General features: G+C 47.1%; 1 protein-coding gene across 3 annotated transcripts in view; it reads left to right on the forward strand.

The window, feature by feature from the left end:
- Positions 1-16,430, forward strand: part of LOC144768564 (sulfotransferase 1C2-like) — a 789,435-nt gene that overhangs the window by 572,292 nt on the left and 200,713 nt on the right. For 2 of the 3 annotated variants that reach the window (XM_078652337.1, XM_078652336.1), the window contains exons 7-8: positions 11,050-11,144; positions 11,834-12,014. In XM_078652337.1, the coding sequence (XP_078508463.1) occupies positions 11,050-11,144; positions 11,834-12,014 (276 nt within the window). Of the gene's footprint in view, positions 1-11,049; positions 11,145-11,833; positions 13,235-13,861; positions 14,871-16,430 lie in introns of those variants that run through there. The other variant, XR_013598577.1, reaches the window with a different exon arrangement.

The following is a 16,430-nucleotide window of genomic DNA, read 5'->3' on the forward strand; positions in this document are numbered from 1 at the left end:
TGTACCTTCCTGCACTTTCTGCACTTGCACTTTATCGTATGAACAGTGGTAGCCTGTATTTTTTGAAACCTCAGAAAATAATGTACTTACTACTTTATCATGTTATCCTGCCCATGAAGCCCAAATTTGTAAATATCATTTTTAGTATTAATTATTGCCTATGATAAACTGTAAGAAAGTATTTTTTAGATATATGAGTATTAGTATGCTTTATGGTGTTTGTTTCATTGTTACCGAATAAAGCTGTTTTGATTTGATTTGTGAAAGGTAGGACATGCACTGATGTGTGTGGCATGTCCTGATAGGGAATAACTGCCTAATTGGTTTTTCACTATTGCAAGGCAACCTGTTCCCATTGGACAGAATGTGGAGTTTGTTTATAACCTCTTCTAAACATAACTACCCCGGAGAACAAGGTGGGAAAATAATGTTTAGTACACCTGAACTCAGAATCTAAAGATGCATCTTTTAGTAAAGGTGATTTTTACATTCTGTGTTTGAAAATACCACTTTTAGAAAGTAGGTATTTTGTTGCTTAGCCATCCAGTATGCATCTGCTGGGTTTGTGGATTGATTTTCTGGCTTTGGGATGACAGGGGCTGGGCAGGAGCTGTGGCTCCAGAGAATCTAGATAGGTCATGGATGGGCGGAATAGACCTGGGCTGCATTTAGAGTAGGGGGAGGATATTTCCTTTCACCTGAATGGGCCTGGTCTGCCTCTGACAATGCTGTTTTCACCTCCTGCCAGGAAGCTGCACCGGAGAGGACAGAACTGGTTCTGTTTGGGCACAGACACTCTCTGCCTCCGGGGAGCAAAGGATTTTGTGGTATAAATATTGGGGCCCAGAACTTTAGAACTCTTTTGAACCTTGAAAACTGCCAAGACGAAGAGCTGGAGAAGCTGTGAGGAGGAACTACCACTTTGCTGAGTGCTTTGCTGTGTTGGCCTGCAGTGGCTGCTTCTGTCTTGGGCAGTGAAAGGACTGGACTTTATTTAGTCTTATACTAGATACTTTATTGAGTACCTCCAAGGGCCTGAAATAGAGCTTGCCTCCTGTTCTGAAGTCTCAGGGATGGCAAAGACTTCACCAACCTCTGGGTACCGCTTCTAGAACCGCTGTTTCAGCTGCCACAGAGAGGGGAAACGCAACTGACTCAGTCGCTGGCTCTGTGTCCTGAGAGCACCACAAAGCGCACCATCCGCATCTCACAACGCAACCCTGGTCCCACCAACGACGACGGCCGTCGCCGTCGCCGCCGCCGCCACCGAGCTGGTGCTTGTACCATGACCAGTGGGCACCGCTCTCTGCACCGCCTCGCTTCACTTTGCCATCCTGGTCTCACTGACGCCCCCTCTGCTGCTGACTTTGACACCCGTGACCGCATCATGGGTGGGGGCACCACTCGTTAGTTTCACAACACACTGCATCGTCCAACACAGCTGTCAGGGCCGACGGACACCAGCTCCTGCTAACCGGCTCTGTTCCCTGCACCGCAACCTACCAGCACTGCATCGGGCACTGTCTCGCCCTGCAACGTAAGCCTTAGTCTGACTGACGCCGTCTGGACGATTGTCACAGAGCCGCTGCCTGCACCGCATTGAGAGGACACTGCACCCTACACCGCTTCAATTTTGCAACGCAACTGGTACGGTTGCTACGACCGGCTTGCACCACTATCTCAGCCGTAGCGAGAAAGGTACTGTTACTGTGTCTGTTCGCGCTTTCGCTGGCCTGTACCAATGAGGTCGGCTGGAACTGTTGGACTCAGTTGTTTTCAGCATTGCGGTAGCCCTGGATGAAGCTACCGATTTGTATGAATTGTGTTTTTCACGTATTCTTGCAAAGTTTACCTTTTTAAGTACTGTATTGTGAATTTTTATCGTTTTGGTATTGTTTTAAGTATATAAAATGTTGGATATTTTTCTAAAACTGGTGTGGTGTCCTTTTGTAAGTGTTTTTACTGTATTACTGTTGCTTATGTGCAAATGCTTTACACACTGCCTCTAAGATAAGCCTGACTGCTCATGCCAAGCTACAAAGGGGTGAGCAGGGGTTCTTTTAGGAGTGTAACTCCCTTACCTTGACTAGGAAGAAGGGTTCCTACTTAGAAAAAGGTGCAAACCCATGCCAACTAGAGACCCCCATTTCTAACAGGCCGCATCCCAGTCCATTGTTATTTTGCATACCGTGCCAGCTCAGTTTGGACCCAGCTATATGCAAATCAGTATTGACCTGCTCCAAACGGAACAGTCCAAGCCATGTCCTCCCTGAACCGGAACACAAGCAACCCATGACCGGATACCCTCTAGTTATAGACTCAACAGCTGGGTACAGCCTGATTCCAATAGCACAGTGTGCAAGAGACCCATGTCTGGGCATACCCATCCCACTTAGGGCAAGGTGTCAATAGTCCTTTCTATTCTGTACCCAGAGGACTTTAAAGGTATCCTTTATGTTATATAGACTTGTATCGCGCACAGATACTCCAAGGAGTGTCCTGGCGCGCACCTGAAAAGGAGTCTGAGTCCAAAGGCAGAGCTAGAAGAGAAAGGTTTTCAGCTTTTTCTTAAAATTCACAGAATCTTTGACACTGCGCTAAGCCAATGGCAGTGCATTCCATGCCAGCGCCGCTATCCGGGCACAGGAGCTCCCAACAAGCCTTTGGTGGTTAAACCGAAGAATCTGCGCCAAAAGTTGGCAGGAAGAACGCAGCTGTCTCACCGGAATGTAGAAAGCAAACCTCTTCTGCAAGTAAATGGGTCCCAGTCCATGGAGAGCTTTGTGGGCAATCGACAGAATTTTACATTTTATTCGGGCCCCCACCGGGATCCAGTGCAGAGATCGCAAATGAGAACGAACACTACACCTGCTGGAAAGACCCAGCAGGAGTCTGGCAGCTGAGTCTTGTATCACCTGCAATTTGTTCAATAGGTAACCTGGGATGCCAGCATACAGAGCATTAGCGTAATCTAACTGGGAGAGAATCAGGGCGGAATTTGGAAGGAGAAGGAGAAACTTCCTCAGAGTTTTCAGCATGTTAAAACAGGTACTGGCAGCTTCTTGACCTGTGATGAAAAGGTTAAGTTCTCACTGAGCCAAACCCCCAGATTTTGGGCACAGTCACTATTAGAACTGGGAAAGGGGAAACCTGGGGGCCACAGCTTCTCTCTGAAGTTGGCAGGAAATGTGCTGTGTCCCTCTCCATGTCTAAGCAGGTCAACGCCGTCTCCTCCTCCTGCTACAACACCCTCTGCATGCTCCGCAGGATCTACAAGTGGATCCCGAACGAAACAAGAAGAACGGTGACACAGGCCCTTGTCAGCAGCAGACTGGACTACGGCAACGCACTCTACGCAGGAATCCCAGCCAAACACCTACAACGACTACAACGCATCCAAAACTCCTCCCCCGACTGATCTTCAACGTCCCCCGCCGCAGCCACATCACCCCCCACCTGAGACCTGCACTGGCTCCCCGTTGACAAGAGGATCACCTTCAAGCTCCTCACCCACACACACAAAGCAGTCCACAACGTCGGACAAGCCTACCTGAACAGCAGACTCAGCTTCCACACCCCCACCCGCCAGCTCCACTCCGCCAGCCTCGCCCTCGCCGCTGTGCCTCGCATCCAACGAACGACCTCCGGCGGCAGATCCTTCTCCTACCTCGCCGCCAAGACCTGGAACACCCTCCCTACCCACATACGGCAGACCCAAGACCTACTCGCCTTCAGAAGACTCCTCAAGACCTGGCTCTTCGAGCAGTAGCAGCACCCCCCTCCCCTCAGCGCCTTGGGACCCTCACGGGTCAGTAGCGCGCTTTACAAGTACTTTGACTGATTGATTGCTGTACAAGAGGAGCTCAGATTTCTCCTCACTGCACTTAAGCTGAGCCTGCTCAAGCCAGTGGAAGACAGAAGACAAACAGTGTTGGGCAGAGAGAACTGAGTCATCGTCTCGTCCCCAAGAAAACAGGAGCTGGGTGTCATCAGCATAGGCCATCACCTTAGCCCCTATTGCCTCCGCTAGATTAACCAACGGGGTGACATAGTGTTAAAAAGAAGGGGACTAAGGGATGACCCCTGCAGGACACCCGTGGCCACTGGTTGGGGAACAGAGACACAAGGTGGAAGCCAGACCTGCTGTGAGCGACCCTCCAAGAAGGACCTGATCCAACCCCACACTGACCCGGAAACACCAATCTCCGAAAGGTGCTCAAGAAGCAAGGTGTGGGGCACTGTATCAAATGCTGCAGAGAGGTCCAGCATAACCAGAGCTGCCCTCCTGCCGGCATCCAGACACTCACGGATCACCTCTGACACCTCCAGTAAGGCCGATTCCATGCTATACGAGGCTCGGAAGCCAGATTAAGCCGGGTGGAGCAAACCCGAGGCTTTGACATACTCGGTAAGTTGATTCGTGACCACCTTTTCACAAACCTAAGCCAGAATCTGCAAAAGTCAAATAGATGGTAGTTTCCGGGAGTCAAAGGGTACAGGGACAGCTTCTTGGGGAGATGAAGGATTTTAGCCTGCTTACACGACACCGGGACCAGAGCCTCCCGCAAAGACAGGTTAATGAGCTGATTAGCTTCCAGATTGATTTGTCCGCGACGGTGGCCAAAAGTCTGACTGCACAGGGATCAGTTGGAGAACTTGATTTCAGAGCTTTAAGAATTTTAAGGGTACTGGGCAAATCAGCTGGCAGAAAAGATGACAGAAAAATAGTGGGGCCAACTAAAGGCCGAACAAATGGACAAGCCTTAGGCGCCAAGGCACAAGAGGAGAAGGCTGCTTGGATAGTGCAAATTTTGTCCAGAAAAAATTTGGCAAGGGTATTACACCAGAACTCTGAGACAGGGACGGAACGCGCCAAAGCACTGGGGGACATAAAATTTTGCACAATCGAAAACATTTATTTTGAGTTGTTAGCCTGGTCGATACGCAATGTAAAGTATCGGCTTTTGGCTGCCGCAATAGCGGCATAGTAGCTTTTCTGTTTGGTTCTAAATGTGTGTTTCGCCGAGGGGCAGTAGCCACTGGAGCGCCACGCCCGCTCCAGTACCTTGCGCTCGTGTTTCAGGACTTTGAGCTCAGGTAGAAACCAAAGTTTGGAAGGAGATTCCCTCGCAAGCTTAGACCGGCATGGTGATGAAAGTGACGACACTGAGTCAGATATCCATTTAGTAAACTCAGTCACACTCCCTTCAAGGTCATGCTGAAGGGAGGGCCTGGAGGCAGCCAATGAGCTATTAAAGCGAGGGGGGTCAATTTTGCCAAATGTCGGGGGCTATGGCAGTGAGTCAGCCGTGCAGGCTGAGTAACCTCCCAGGAGAAACAGATAAGAAAGTGGTCCGACCAAGGGACACGGGAGGGCTCAGCCACCTGAATAGGCAAGTTGGGACAGATGGGATCTAAGATATGGCCGTCTTGATGAGTAGAATGAGTGACCCATTGAGAGAGTTCAGCCAGTTGAAGAGAGTCAAGAAAATCAGCAGAGTCCCTAGCCTCTTGTTGATCAAGATGGAGGTTCACATCTCCCAGTACCATGTACTGGGAGAATCGCAATGCACGCTCAACTACAGCGTCCCCACAAGATTTAAGAAAGGCAGTAGCCGGACAGGGGGGGGCAGTAGATTAGGGAACCACCTAATGTGAAGTGATCAGAGAAATGTATACTAAAATCCAGAACCTCAGTCACCCCAGAGGCTAAAGATTTCACTGTGAGGAACCCAATTATCCTTGTACAGGATGGGTAAACCAACCCCCTCTCCCTACTGGGCGGCCCCACCGACAAAGCTTGAAGCCTACAGGAGTAGCCAGAGCAACAACTGAGTTAGATGCGGCATCCAGCCAGGTCTCCATAACAAACAACAGGTCCAATCAATTATCAGAGACCAGGTCGAACACATCAGCATGATGCTTCCTCAATGATCTAGCATTGATGAGGTCAGTTCTAATATCCGAGGACCTCGTAAATTTGCTGGGCAGTTCGAACGAAGAGAGTTCTAATATCGGAGCAAAGCCACAAGTAGCGCAGACAAAATCCGAGTCGAAAGGCATGGCGCTGCAATAGTGAGAAAGGCAGGGAGGAGGCCTAAGTGCTTTTAAAGACTCACCAGATAACAGTTTTTTTATAGCCACCTGCTGGTTCACATCGGGCAGCATAACTGGGCCTGGCTGCTGACTTGATGCTGACGGGCACAGACGGGCTTGCCTTCGGCACGCCAACGGAGCGCCCGCTGTGCGTTCGTGCGGAGGTCATTAAGTAGGGTTGTATGGGGAGGCACAGCCAAAATGGCCGCCAAGAACCAACTGGCCCCGAAAAGTGCAACGTGCAAGTAGAAAGGAGTTTAACACACTCCAAGCATTTTCAAAAGAAAATAGCAGTTCAAAGGTGAGAGGAGTTTAGCACACTCCAAACGTTACAACTTGGAAGCAAGTTTAAAAATTACATCACATAACTAAATAGTTCATCCCCCAAACAGCATAAAATACAGTGACACAAAATTAGCCCCTTTTAAAATTAGCTGAAGAACAACCTTTTCAAGCGTTGCTTGCCTGAGCACAGCCCGTTAAGTAGGGTTGTATGGGGATAGCGAGCAGCATGCAGCGACTAGAGCGATGACCCCAAATGGCGTGAGGCACAGCCAAAATGGCCGCCAAGAACCAACTGGCCCCGAAAAGTGCAACGTGCAAGTAGAAAGGAGTTTAACGCACTCCAAACGTTACAACTTGGAAACAAGTTTAAAAATGACATCACATAACTAAATAGTTCATCCCCCACACAGCATGAAATACAGTGACACAAAATGTGCCCCTTTTAAAATTAGCGAAAGAACAACCTTTTCAAGCCCTAAACTACAGCTACTTTTCTGTGGTCCAGGGGAGTCATCCGCAAAAGGCCCCACATCAGTAAATGGGCAGCAAACATTGCTTGACGTCTTGCTCTATTTGACCCTCACTCTTTTGCTGACTCGCCCTGACCTTCTGACCAGTCTCTTTGCCCTCTTTCCAGTTCCGCTCCAAAGCAGTCCCCAACTGCAGGGTCCACACCAGGCACTGAAGTCTGATACCAGCCTCACCTCTCACAGTCATCCATACTTGCCCACATTATCACTGAGCCCATCAAGACAGTGAAGCAACTCAACCCTTCAATCACTTCACGGACATCTACCATGCCACACCACCTGGCACTGCTCTCAAAGCCCACTGGAAGGATACTCTAATAGTCTAACCTCGCCCCTACCAGACACCTCTCAACCCACCTGCCACCTGATGAATCTACTATGGGCCATTAGCCAATTCTGACAGCAGCCACAAGCCTTCCATGCCCCCAGTCCACATCTGCAGCTGAGTATTAACGCTTCATTTAGTAAATCCTAATACTCATGACGTTTTGCTGTCCAAAAGGCAACAGCTTTACCAGGTCAACAGTCAACGTAACACAAAAGAAAGGGGAAGCAGGAAGTGTTTTAAGGCAATATGACACCTTACTTAAAATGCTAAAAAAAAATGCTTCACCTCCATCTGCTATTGTTATGGTTATGGTTAATAATTGGCTCCTGCAAAGTCACAACCTGATATTAATCGGCATCACAGTGCTTTTAGGTAGTCCGCGATGTGGCTATTCTAACATTTTGATCGCAGACCAGATCTTCAGTTTTGGGGAGGTGTGTGTTCTGCAGAGTGGGTATGTCAGTTTTAATTATTATTTTTTGTGGGTGAGGTCAGAGGGCTGTTCCAAATTGCTTCCATATTTCATGATTAGATATGTATTAAGTAGCTGAATGGTAGGAAGTGCTTTTGGGTGCCTTAGTAGACAGTTAAGTGCATTTTGGAGCTATTATGGGTGTAATTTCAGAATTGTATCTGAATATGAGCTGTTGTAAGGCAGTGGTGTGTGGCACGTCGTTATGGCTGTATGCACTGTTTCTAAATTAAAGAGTGGGTGCACCTATTCCACGCTGTACTTGTGTGGCACTGCCTAGTGTGATCTATTGTTTGTGCTTCTATTTATCATGCATGATGCTGCAAGCTCATTGATACCTAGCTGTATTGAATATGTGAGCTCTGTTGGATGGGTGTGCGGCATACTCTCTCTAGTCTATTGTGCGGAATGTTTGTGTATTTTTACTCGAGGGGACCTCAGTGCTACCAAGCTATGTGGTGTTTCTGCACTGCTTGGTGTTTGAGAGTCATTCTGCCTAGCATTTGCTTTTGGACGGAAGAGTTCAGTGTGAATTTACTGTTGCACGCCAGTTTCTGCTAGAACAGTGAGGCATTTACATTGCATCCATGTGTCCAGCAGGCGCAATGCAGCCCGTCTTTAACCCCTTAAGCGATGCAGTCGGCCAACGGTCGTCGCGTGCACTACCTTGGTAGTGCTGCGCACGTCCGTTGGCCGACGCGATCCCACCCGTTTTTCGAACGTTCAGCACTGGAGCTGAACGTTAGACGCAGCCAACGGGTTAAGGGCACAGAGGGACCCGCCCACCCCACCTTTTTGTAAACATGAAGAGTCTGCCATGCTGAGCAAAGGTCAGCCTGACAAACACTATTTATGTTCAGGTCAGTTAGGCAGCGAGTCAGGCAGCGAGGTGCTGTACACCTGGATGCTTGAGTTGAACTTTGCCGGCCTAAAGATTTAAAAGCAATATGGACGTGACATTTGCAACCCAGCAAAGCACATAGAGGTCATTCCCCCCATGATGAGTGGACGTGTCACAGATGGATTTGGATCTGGGTGCTTCAGTTTTAAGCCCTGAAGTGCCCACGACTAACTGTCCATCAGTGATGCTCGTCACAGAGTGGGTGGGGTCAGCAAAACTCATTGACCCCATCACACTTCTGCGTCGTCTCATTAGAAGACCCATAAGAAGGTCAGCCAATGAGAGGAGGCAGTAGTCCCAATCATCCAGGGACCACCAAGGCTTCCCAATCACCACCAGTAATCATAGCTGCAGCCCAGTAAGTTTTTCGTTTTTAATGTTTCGTGCGTGCTTGTGTGTATGTATGAAAGCAAGTGTATTTGTGCTGGCTTGCTGTGAATGTGTGTGTGTATGTGTTTGTGAATGAGTGTGTGCATGCTTGTGAATGTATGGGTGTGAGTGAGAGTGCATATAGATAGGCAAGTGTATGTGTATGTGTGTGCATGTGAGGCCTGACCATTCCCCTGCTTGCGCAAATTACCAGCTGCCACTGAGGTCCAGTAACTCATATGGAAACTGTGCAAGGCAGGGATAGTGCCAAAAGAGAGAAATCATACCAAATTAGCCAAATTACATGCTAGGACACCAATCAGAATTACATCAGGGCCAGATGTAGATAGGCAAATACCGGTCGGTAACGGCCGAAATTCGGTAATTTCGGCCGTAACCGACCGGTATTTGGAAAATGAGATGTAGGTGGGCATTTTTAAGGAATTAAGGAATATTTTAAGGAATCAGTAAATTACCGATTCCTTAAAATACCGAATCGGTAAATTACCGATTTTGCTATGTATGGAGCACTCAAATGAGTGCTTTTCCCCTTTTAGGATTCGTTATTTACCACCAACTACAAGTTGGTGGTAAATAATGAAAACCTTTGAAAAAGCATTTATTTTGCTTTTCCAAAAGTGCCATGTTGCAGACATACATGCCCTTAGGGCATGTATGTCTGCAACATGGGCACCCATACACAATTGAGGGGTGCAACAGGGTGTCAAAGTGACACCCTGCCACCATTCAGTGTGTCCCCCTTTTACCGAATCGGTAAATACCGATTCGGTAATTGGCATTCATTCCTATGGGCCTCCAGGCCCATAGGAATGAATGGCAATTACCGAATCGGTATTTACCAAATTCGGTAATTACCTAAATTTACAGATTCGGTAATTTTTTCGGTAAAATTACCTACATCCCATTTGCCTGTTCTTAAATACCGAATCGGTATGATTCGGTATTTAAGAATCGGTAATCTGGGATTACCTACATCGGGCCCATGTATCTTGTTTCCTTTGGATAAAATATCAATATAGAGTGAGCACAACTTTTTGGAATATTTCTCTTACGAATACAAACGTAGCATCTAGCATCCTGCCCTATACTGACAGGGACCTAATCCACCACACTGGAATTCTTCACTTCTGCATTTCACTGGCTCTCGCCAGTGCAGTCACAGAGGACCATCTCCCTTCTTGGGCATTTGTGAATGATGATCTACTCAGCTTTACATATACCAGTAGCATGCCTAAGTACATGAACATGCCTCCTCGGGTATCCTGTAGGCTCCATGCCTTGCTACAAATGGGAGAATGCACATTTCTCTTTAGCAGTCCCTGGGCACTTTTATGTGCTGGATCCTCTCATCCACTCAACTGGCAAGCAGATCTTGGCACTGTCTTCCTTCTCAACGGCAGACTGCAAATAAAGCCTTCACAATCCAGGCTCAATGCACAATTGTTAGAGTGAAACGTACTGCAGCCATTTATTCTACTGGACTGCATCTTCTTGTTTCTACCACTGCCAGGTGAGGTGGAACATCTTAATCTGACTGCAGTTACAAATGTTGTGGTAAATCTCTCCACAGGTTCAAAGCAATAACGTTGCCATATAACATAGACGTCAACATAGTTAGGTGCAAAAACAGATACAATTTTAAGCTTCCCAGTTAGAGGAACAATATACCTAGGCACCAAGTGACATACATCAACAGGAGCTCTGTTCTGCAATTTAGACCCTTCAACAGTACACTATCAGGCGTGAAACCCTCACAGTGCATTCATTCCATACATTCCGCTGTGAGGGGATACACCACTCCACACAGCTGACACACTGCACACAGAGAACACTAGACCCTGACTGTCGTAGCAGGACAATAGTGCTCTTTATTCTCTGTATTGTTTTGTATATGATGGCAGTGCTCATGTGTTCTGATAGCGGGTTCCCAATTTCTGCGCTCCAGGCATTATATGAATAGGTGCCTGAACTACACAGAGAAAGGACTATAATCACGGTCACTACAACTGAACATTTTTATTTTGTTTTCCTCTGCCGTGTGTTCCAGTGCCATGGGGCTCCTGGTATGACCATGTGAAGGGCTGGTGGGAAGCGAAGGACTCACGACGGATTCTATACATCTTCTATGAGGACTTGAAGGAGGTGAGGGCTTATTACTGTTGCAGGGGTGGGCTGAGTGTGGGGCCCTACTTCTGGTATATGGAATGAATTCCTGCAAAAAGTGTGAATTTCATGGTAATAAAAGAACTGAGGTTCAGGCGCTACGGCAGGTTAGGAAGAGATGCGAATGAAACAGCGGACAATTTCACTTTCATGAAAGAGGTGAGGTGCAACATTAAAAAGGTGAGTGACTGCATTGCTGCCGAAAGGCAAGGGCACGATGTAGTTGTGATTCTATTTGAGTTGTAAAGGCACAAATTCTGCTAGAGAAAGGTGTCGGTGTGCTGTTACAGCAGGAAGTGAGACAGTGACCCTAATAAAATCAAACAGGGTGTGACCCAACTGCAGGTGAGGGTGTTGCATAATGCAACTGGAAATGGGTGGTGCCATCAGTCCAGTAGGTTGGGTATTACACTACTGCACATGTGCGTGTGGCATTTTTGCTGAAAAAGGGGCATTGTGCAAGGCAAGGCTATAATAGGGCAACACTACTGCTGACTGTGAGACATTTCTTGTTGGTGGCTTCAGATACAGAGCACTGTTTATTGCTGCTTCAGATCTCGTAGTCATCCATCGAGAAGTACTTGCCCTGCATTAAAACAGGCCACCAGCCTGAGCTTCCTCCTGCAGTGCCCTGTTTTCACTGATTCCACCCCATGTCTTGTTTCCAGGACCCAAGAGGTGAAATCCTGAAGGTGGCGCAGTTCATGGGTCTAGAGTTAAATGAAGAGCTTCTGGAGAAGATCATCCTGCACACGACCTTCCAGGCAATGAAGGAGAATCCCATGGCCAACTACACCACGCTGCCCTCTTTCATTTTTGACCAGTCTGTGTCGCCCTTCATGAGAAAAGGTACAAGGGGCTCATACTGATCCTTATTCTATGGCAGATATTGTGTTACCGAAAAAAGTGTGCCCTCAGTGGCAGGATTAAACATCTATACTTAGGGAAGAGAAGCTGTATGAAAACAAATAAGTGTAAGATAGTTGTAAATTCCCAGACACCCCCACCACCACATTGAACCCATAGTCAGAGGCAGTGGTGGCTGGTGGATTTTATATATGGTGGCGCAGAAACTGTAGGCAGGATGAAAATGTGTGAGGTCTGCGAGACAGCCAAACTCAAAAGAGTTATGCAGGGGTAGTTCCCGCCCCCTCTCCCCAATTTCATTTTTTTAATAAAACAGATTCAAATTGAGGATTATACAGCACATTGCCAGTCATGGAAAACTGAGCATCTTATTGTAACGCATATAACAGTAGCACAGTGTGCATTATTTTCACCTAGCCATAACGGCACACAAACACAACTATGCACTGACTTAAGAACAATTAAGAACGCAGTAGAAAACTTGTATGAGTGTAGAATATTTTCTGGCAGCTGTCACTTTCTACAGTTCTATTGTATGTTTCAGTCTTTTGGCTACTCAAAAGTGTTGGAGGCCTGACTCATACAAGCAAGCTCCCCTCATATTAAGCTTACACCCCATGATAGCGATCCCTTACTGCTGGCAATACCTATGTATTGCACTCTCAATGTTTTCTACCATTCATCCTAACCATTTTCCCCAGAGAACCTCCATGCAATCGAAGTTTGGCAATGCAAGTGCCAAGCTTCTCAGTGTCTTCAGAAGCCACCTGGGCACTTCCTGCTGTTGTGACCAGTGTTCATTTATTCATGGAGGCGATGAGGCCTAATGGTCACATCTGCCACCCATACACTCTACTCTGTTCTTGCTCCACTGTCCAGCCTAACTCTTATGTAATCCTTCTCTCCTTCCTTTATGCTGCCATGGTCTGTCATCTTTCTCCCATCATTTATAATTTGTTTTGTCCATCATCTTCATTCTATTCACTCTTAGACCGTTCTCTTCATGACCTGCTTCCTCTCCCCTCTAACACAGCGCTTTAGCGTCTATACTTTTGCCATTATCAGCTCTCTCTCCACTTTACCTCTTCTCTGCTCATTTATCTCTCTACACTTTCTCAGCTGTTTTGTTTCTCTCCTTTCAATCCCTGCTTTCGTTTCCCTATTGTCAAGCCTATCTCTTGCCCACTCCTTCACACCTAGGGGCTGATTATGATGGCGTTTTTCCCGCATCCTCTGGGCCGGCGGAAGCCACCGCCGGCCCGGAGGATGCGGGAAAACCGCAGCGGACTGAAAAAGACCCCCCACCAGATTAGGATGGCTGGGGGATCGTTTTTCAGTCCGCAGCTTTTCCGCCGCGGTCGCCTCCCGTCCGCGGCGGAAAATCACTAACATGGCTGGCGGTGTCTATCAGACACCGCCAGCCATATTAGGATGTCTGGAGTAACATGCCTTTACACAGCGGCATTTCCGCCGTGCACAGGCATACGTTTTTTTGTTTGGGGGCCCGTTGCGGGCCCCCAGGGGTGAAGGGGGGGTGGGGGGTGCACATGGGGGGTACCCCCCCTGAATTTGGGTGCACAAAGCGGCAGGCACCGCGCGGTGCCTGCCGCTTTGTGCATGAAAATGCACAACTTACATTTTTAACATTGCGGCGGGTGCTGCTTCAAGCAGCACCCACCGCAATGTTAAAAATACAGGATGTGACCGCCAAGGTGGCGGTCACATCCTAATTTGCAGGGAGGGACCGCCGCTGCCCCTGCGGACGGTCCCTCCTACTCTATGGTGGCGGACGGACTCAGGTCCGTCAGCCATCATAATCGGCCCCCTAGTGTGCCTTCTCTTCCCCGCTGTATTCAGGTAGCTCTCTTCTCTCACTTATTCCCTGTTCCCTTTCATCTTTCTTTTATCTTGTTGACATTCCTTTCAGCTCTTTCACTTCTGGGCCTGCTGTCTTTCGTCTCTCACTGTGACCACTGCTCTCTCTCTCTCTTTCCTTTCTCAGCTGGTTCAATAGGATAACACTTTGAGGGATTGAATAAATTAAGAAAGGAAGAGGCCCACAGACACGTTGATCTCTTCCTTCAACATTTAATTTATTTTAGGGTGGTTCATATAACCCTATAGTATACTGTTAGGTGCCTTAGCTCTCAAGGTTGGAATCGAAGAAATGGAGGCACGAAATACTGTGAGAATCACAATAAGAATTATCCTCTGATAGCCGCAGAGGAAAAAATAGTAACAATAATGTAATTGTTGGTATTTACAAGTACATTTCCAACCCTAGAAAATCCACATAATCATGACATTAAAGATTCTCTCTTGAAAAGGTAAAGACTTTAAAATGAACATTAATTTTGCGTGTAGTGAATTTTGAATGCATTATTTCATTTTTAATAAATGCAGAATTTAAAATGTGTCAAAATCGCAAATATTTATTTAAAAATGCCCAGAAGTATTTAAGAACTCACACGCTCCATACTTTTAAAACATGTGTTTTATAAAACTATTCCAGATTTCACAGATCAGAGGATAGTAACTTACAGTCTTCTGTAATGTCTGGTCAGAACAGGCGACCCTTTTATTTGATTTATGGATTTAAGAAAGTACCATCCATACTGGAGGTAGAAACACTGCCTCGACACAACAACCCCAGGGTCAGGCCCAGGCTGGACAACAGCATTTCCTTTTCATTATGGTAAATTTTATTTGGCCATACCAGAGCATGAATGGAGGCATGCATGATTAGCAAGATCACTCTTTCCATACATGAGTCCTGTGACTGCTTGCGCTGCAGACCCCTCCAGAGTCCCTTCTGTACTGTCTGCTGACTGCCCGTGCCCAACAGCCAGGGACAGTCTGAGCCCCTGGGAGACACCACTGTAAAGAAAGAATAAGAGGACAGCAAGCACAATACAGTATTGTCTGTGACTCTGTGCCTGTGCTGTATGACAATACACCCTGCGCTGAGGTTTAAAAACGTAGTACTGCTGTGTGGTTCTGTCCGCCGGCACAACACAAAAGCTAAACCTATGCACAGATCGAAGGGTGACTCCTGGCAATAGACCTTGCATTTCTTGGGATGCAATATATTTTTCATTACTCTACACGTAGGAACTTCCAAGCACACACAATAACATTTTCAAAGGAAATCTACAAATGATCTCCTTGCTTGAGCAGTTCTGCCATGCTCCTTTTCCCTCAAGCAAATTACCATTCGAATTGAACCAAACAAATTATAACTTGGCCCACGAATTCTTAGAACACGTGGATCAAATGAATAGGACAATTATGAGGAAAGGCGCATATGTTTTATAGATAAAACAGGCAAATATCTATGAGCTAAGCAGTTGTATACTTTTGCTTATACATTATAAATATCAGAAGCACACGGAGTAAAGAAAGCTCTCGCGCAGTATGTTCTTTGGAGTTTTCTAAGCATAACTTTGGGGCCTGGGTAGATTGATCTCTAAACTTGAACAAGAGTTTTCGTGCAGTCGAGGCTGTCAATCAGTCCGGACAATTAAAGGAAACACCATTGTAGGAAGGTGGATACCTGACTATGGTTACCACAGATTTTTTTGCCTAGTGTTTAGCTGGTTTTCGACTTAGTTGGCCTGGGATCCTGCTAATCAGGGTCCCAGGCTAACTGCTCTCTCTGTAAAATTGACTCCATGTACTTAGGTACATACCTAATTGGATGCTGAGTCACCTTATCAGACCCTGTACAGTGTACCTTAGGTACCTAGGGCATAGGTGTACCCAGGGCCTACCAGGGGCTGAAGCATGTATTATGCCACCCCTGGCTGGCCATTCAAACTGACACAACTGGCTGGTAAGACAGCTGGGCAAGGTGGTGTAATCACCCTTTGCTGTAGATATAGTATACCTATATCTAACCCCAAAATGGACACATATACTCCTATCAGTCACTCCTATGGCAGGCCTTATCAATCCTGAAGGCAGAGTGCTTGGAATCATGTAAGATGGTGCTCTAGCATGAGCTGAGCCTGTCTGCAGCTTGCGGAACCAAGTCCTTATAGCTGTTCCATGATAACGCTATAACATATACTCTTAAGTGCATTATAATCCTCGCGGTTATTGCTAACTTTGGTATAGCATTATCAAAACATGTCGAGTAAGGTGTCATACGAATTGGAATACTACCCCCTCGCCAGTTCTGGCGACGGGGTAGCATTCCACCCTTTTAGAGGGACACGACATGTATGTAACTGTGAACCCCGGTTAAAGTTAAACAGAGCCTCAGCATCACAAAGTGGATGCTGCCACCACAGACACAAGTCTGACCTCCTGCTGCTGGGAGTCCTTCCAGCGAGGGAGGCCTGGACAAAGGGTTTCCTGCCTTGGGAGGTGCTAGCACCACCCCAGACAGGATTTTGT

Source organism: Lissotriton helveticus, chromosome 7, assembly GCF_964261635.1.
Source record: "Lissotriton helveticus chromosome 7, aLisHel1.1, whole genome shotgun sequence".
NCBI classification, from domain to species: domain Eukaryota; kingdom Metazoa; phylum Chordata; class Amphibia; order Caudata; family Salamandridae; genus Lissotriton; species Lissotriton helveticus.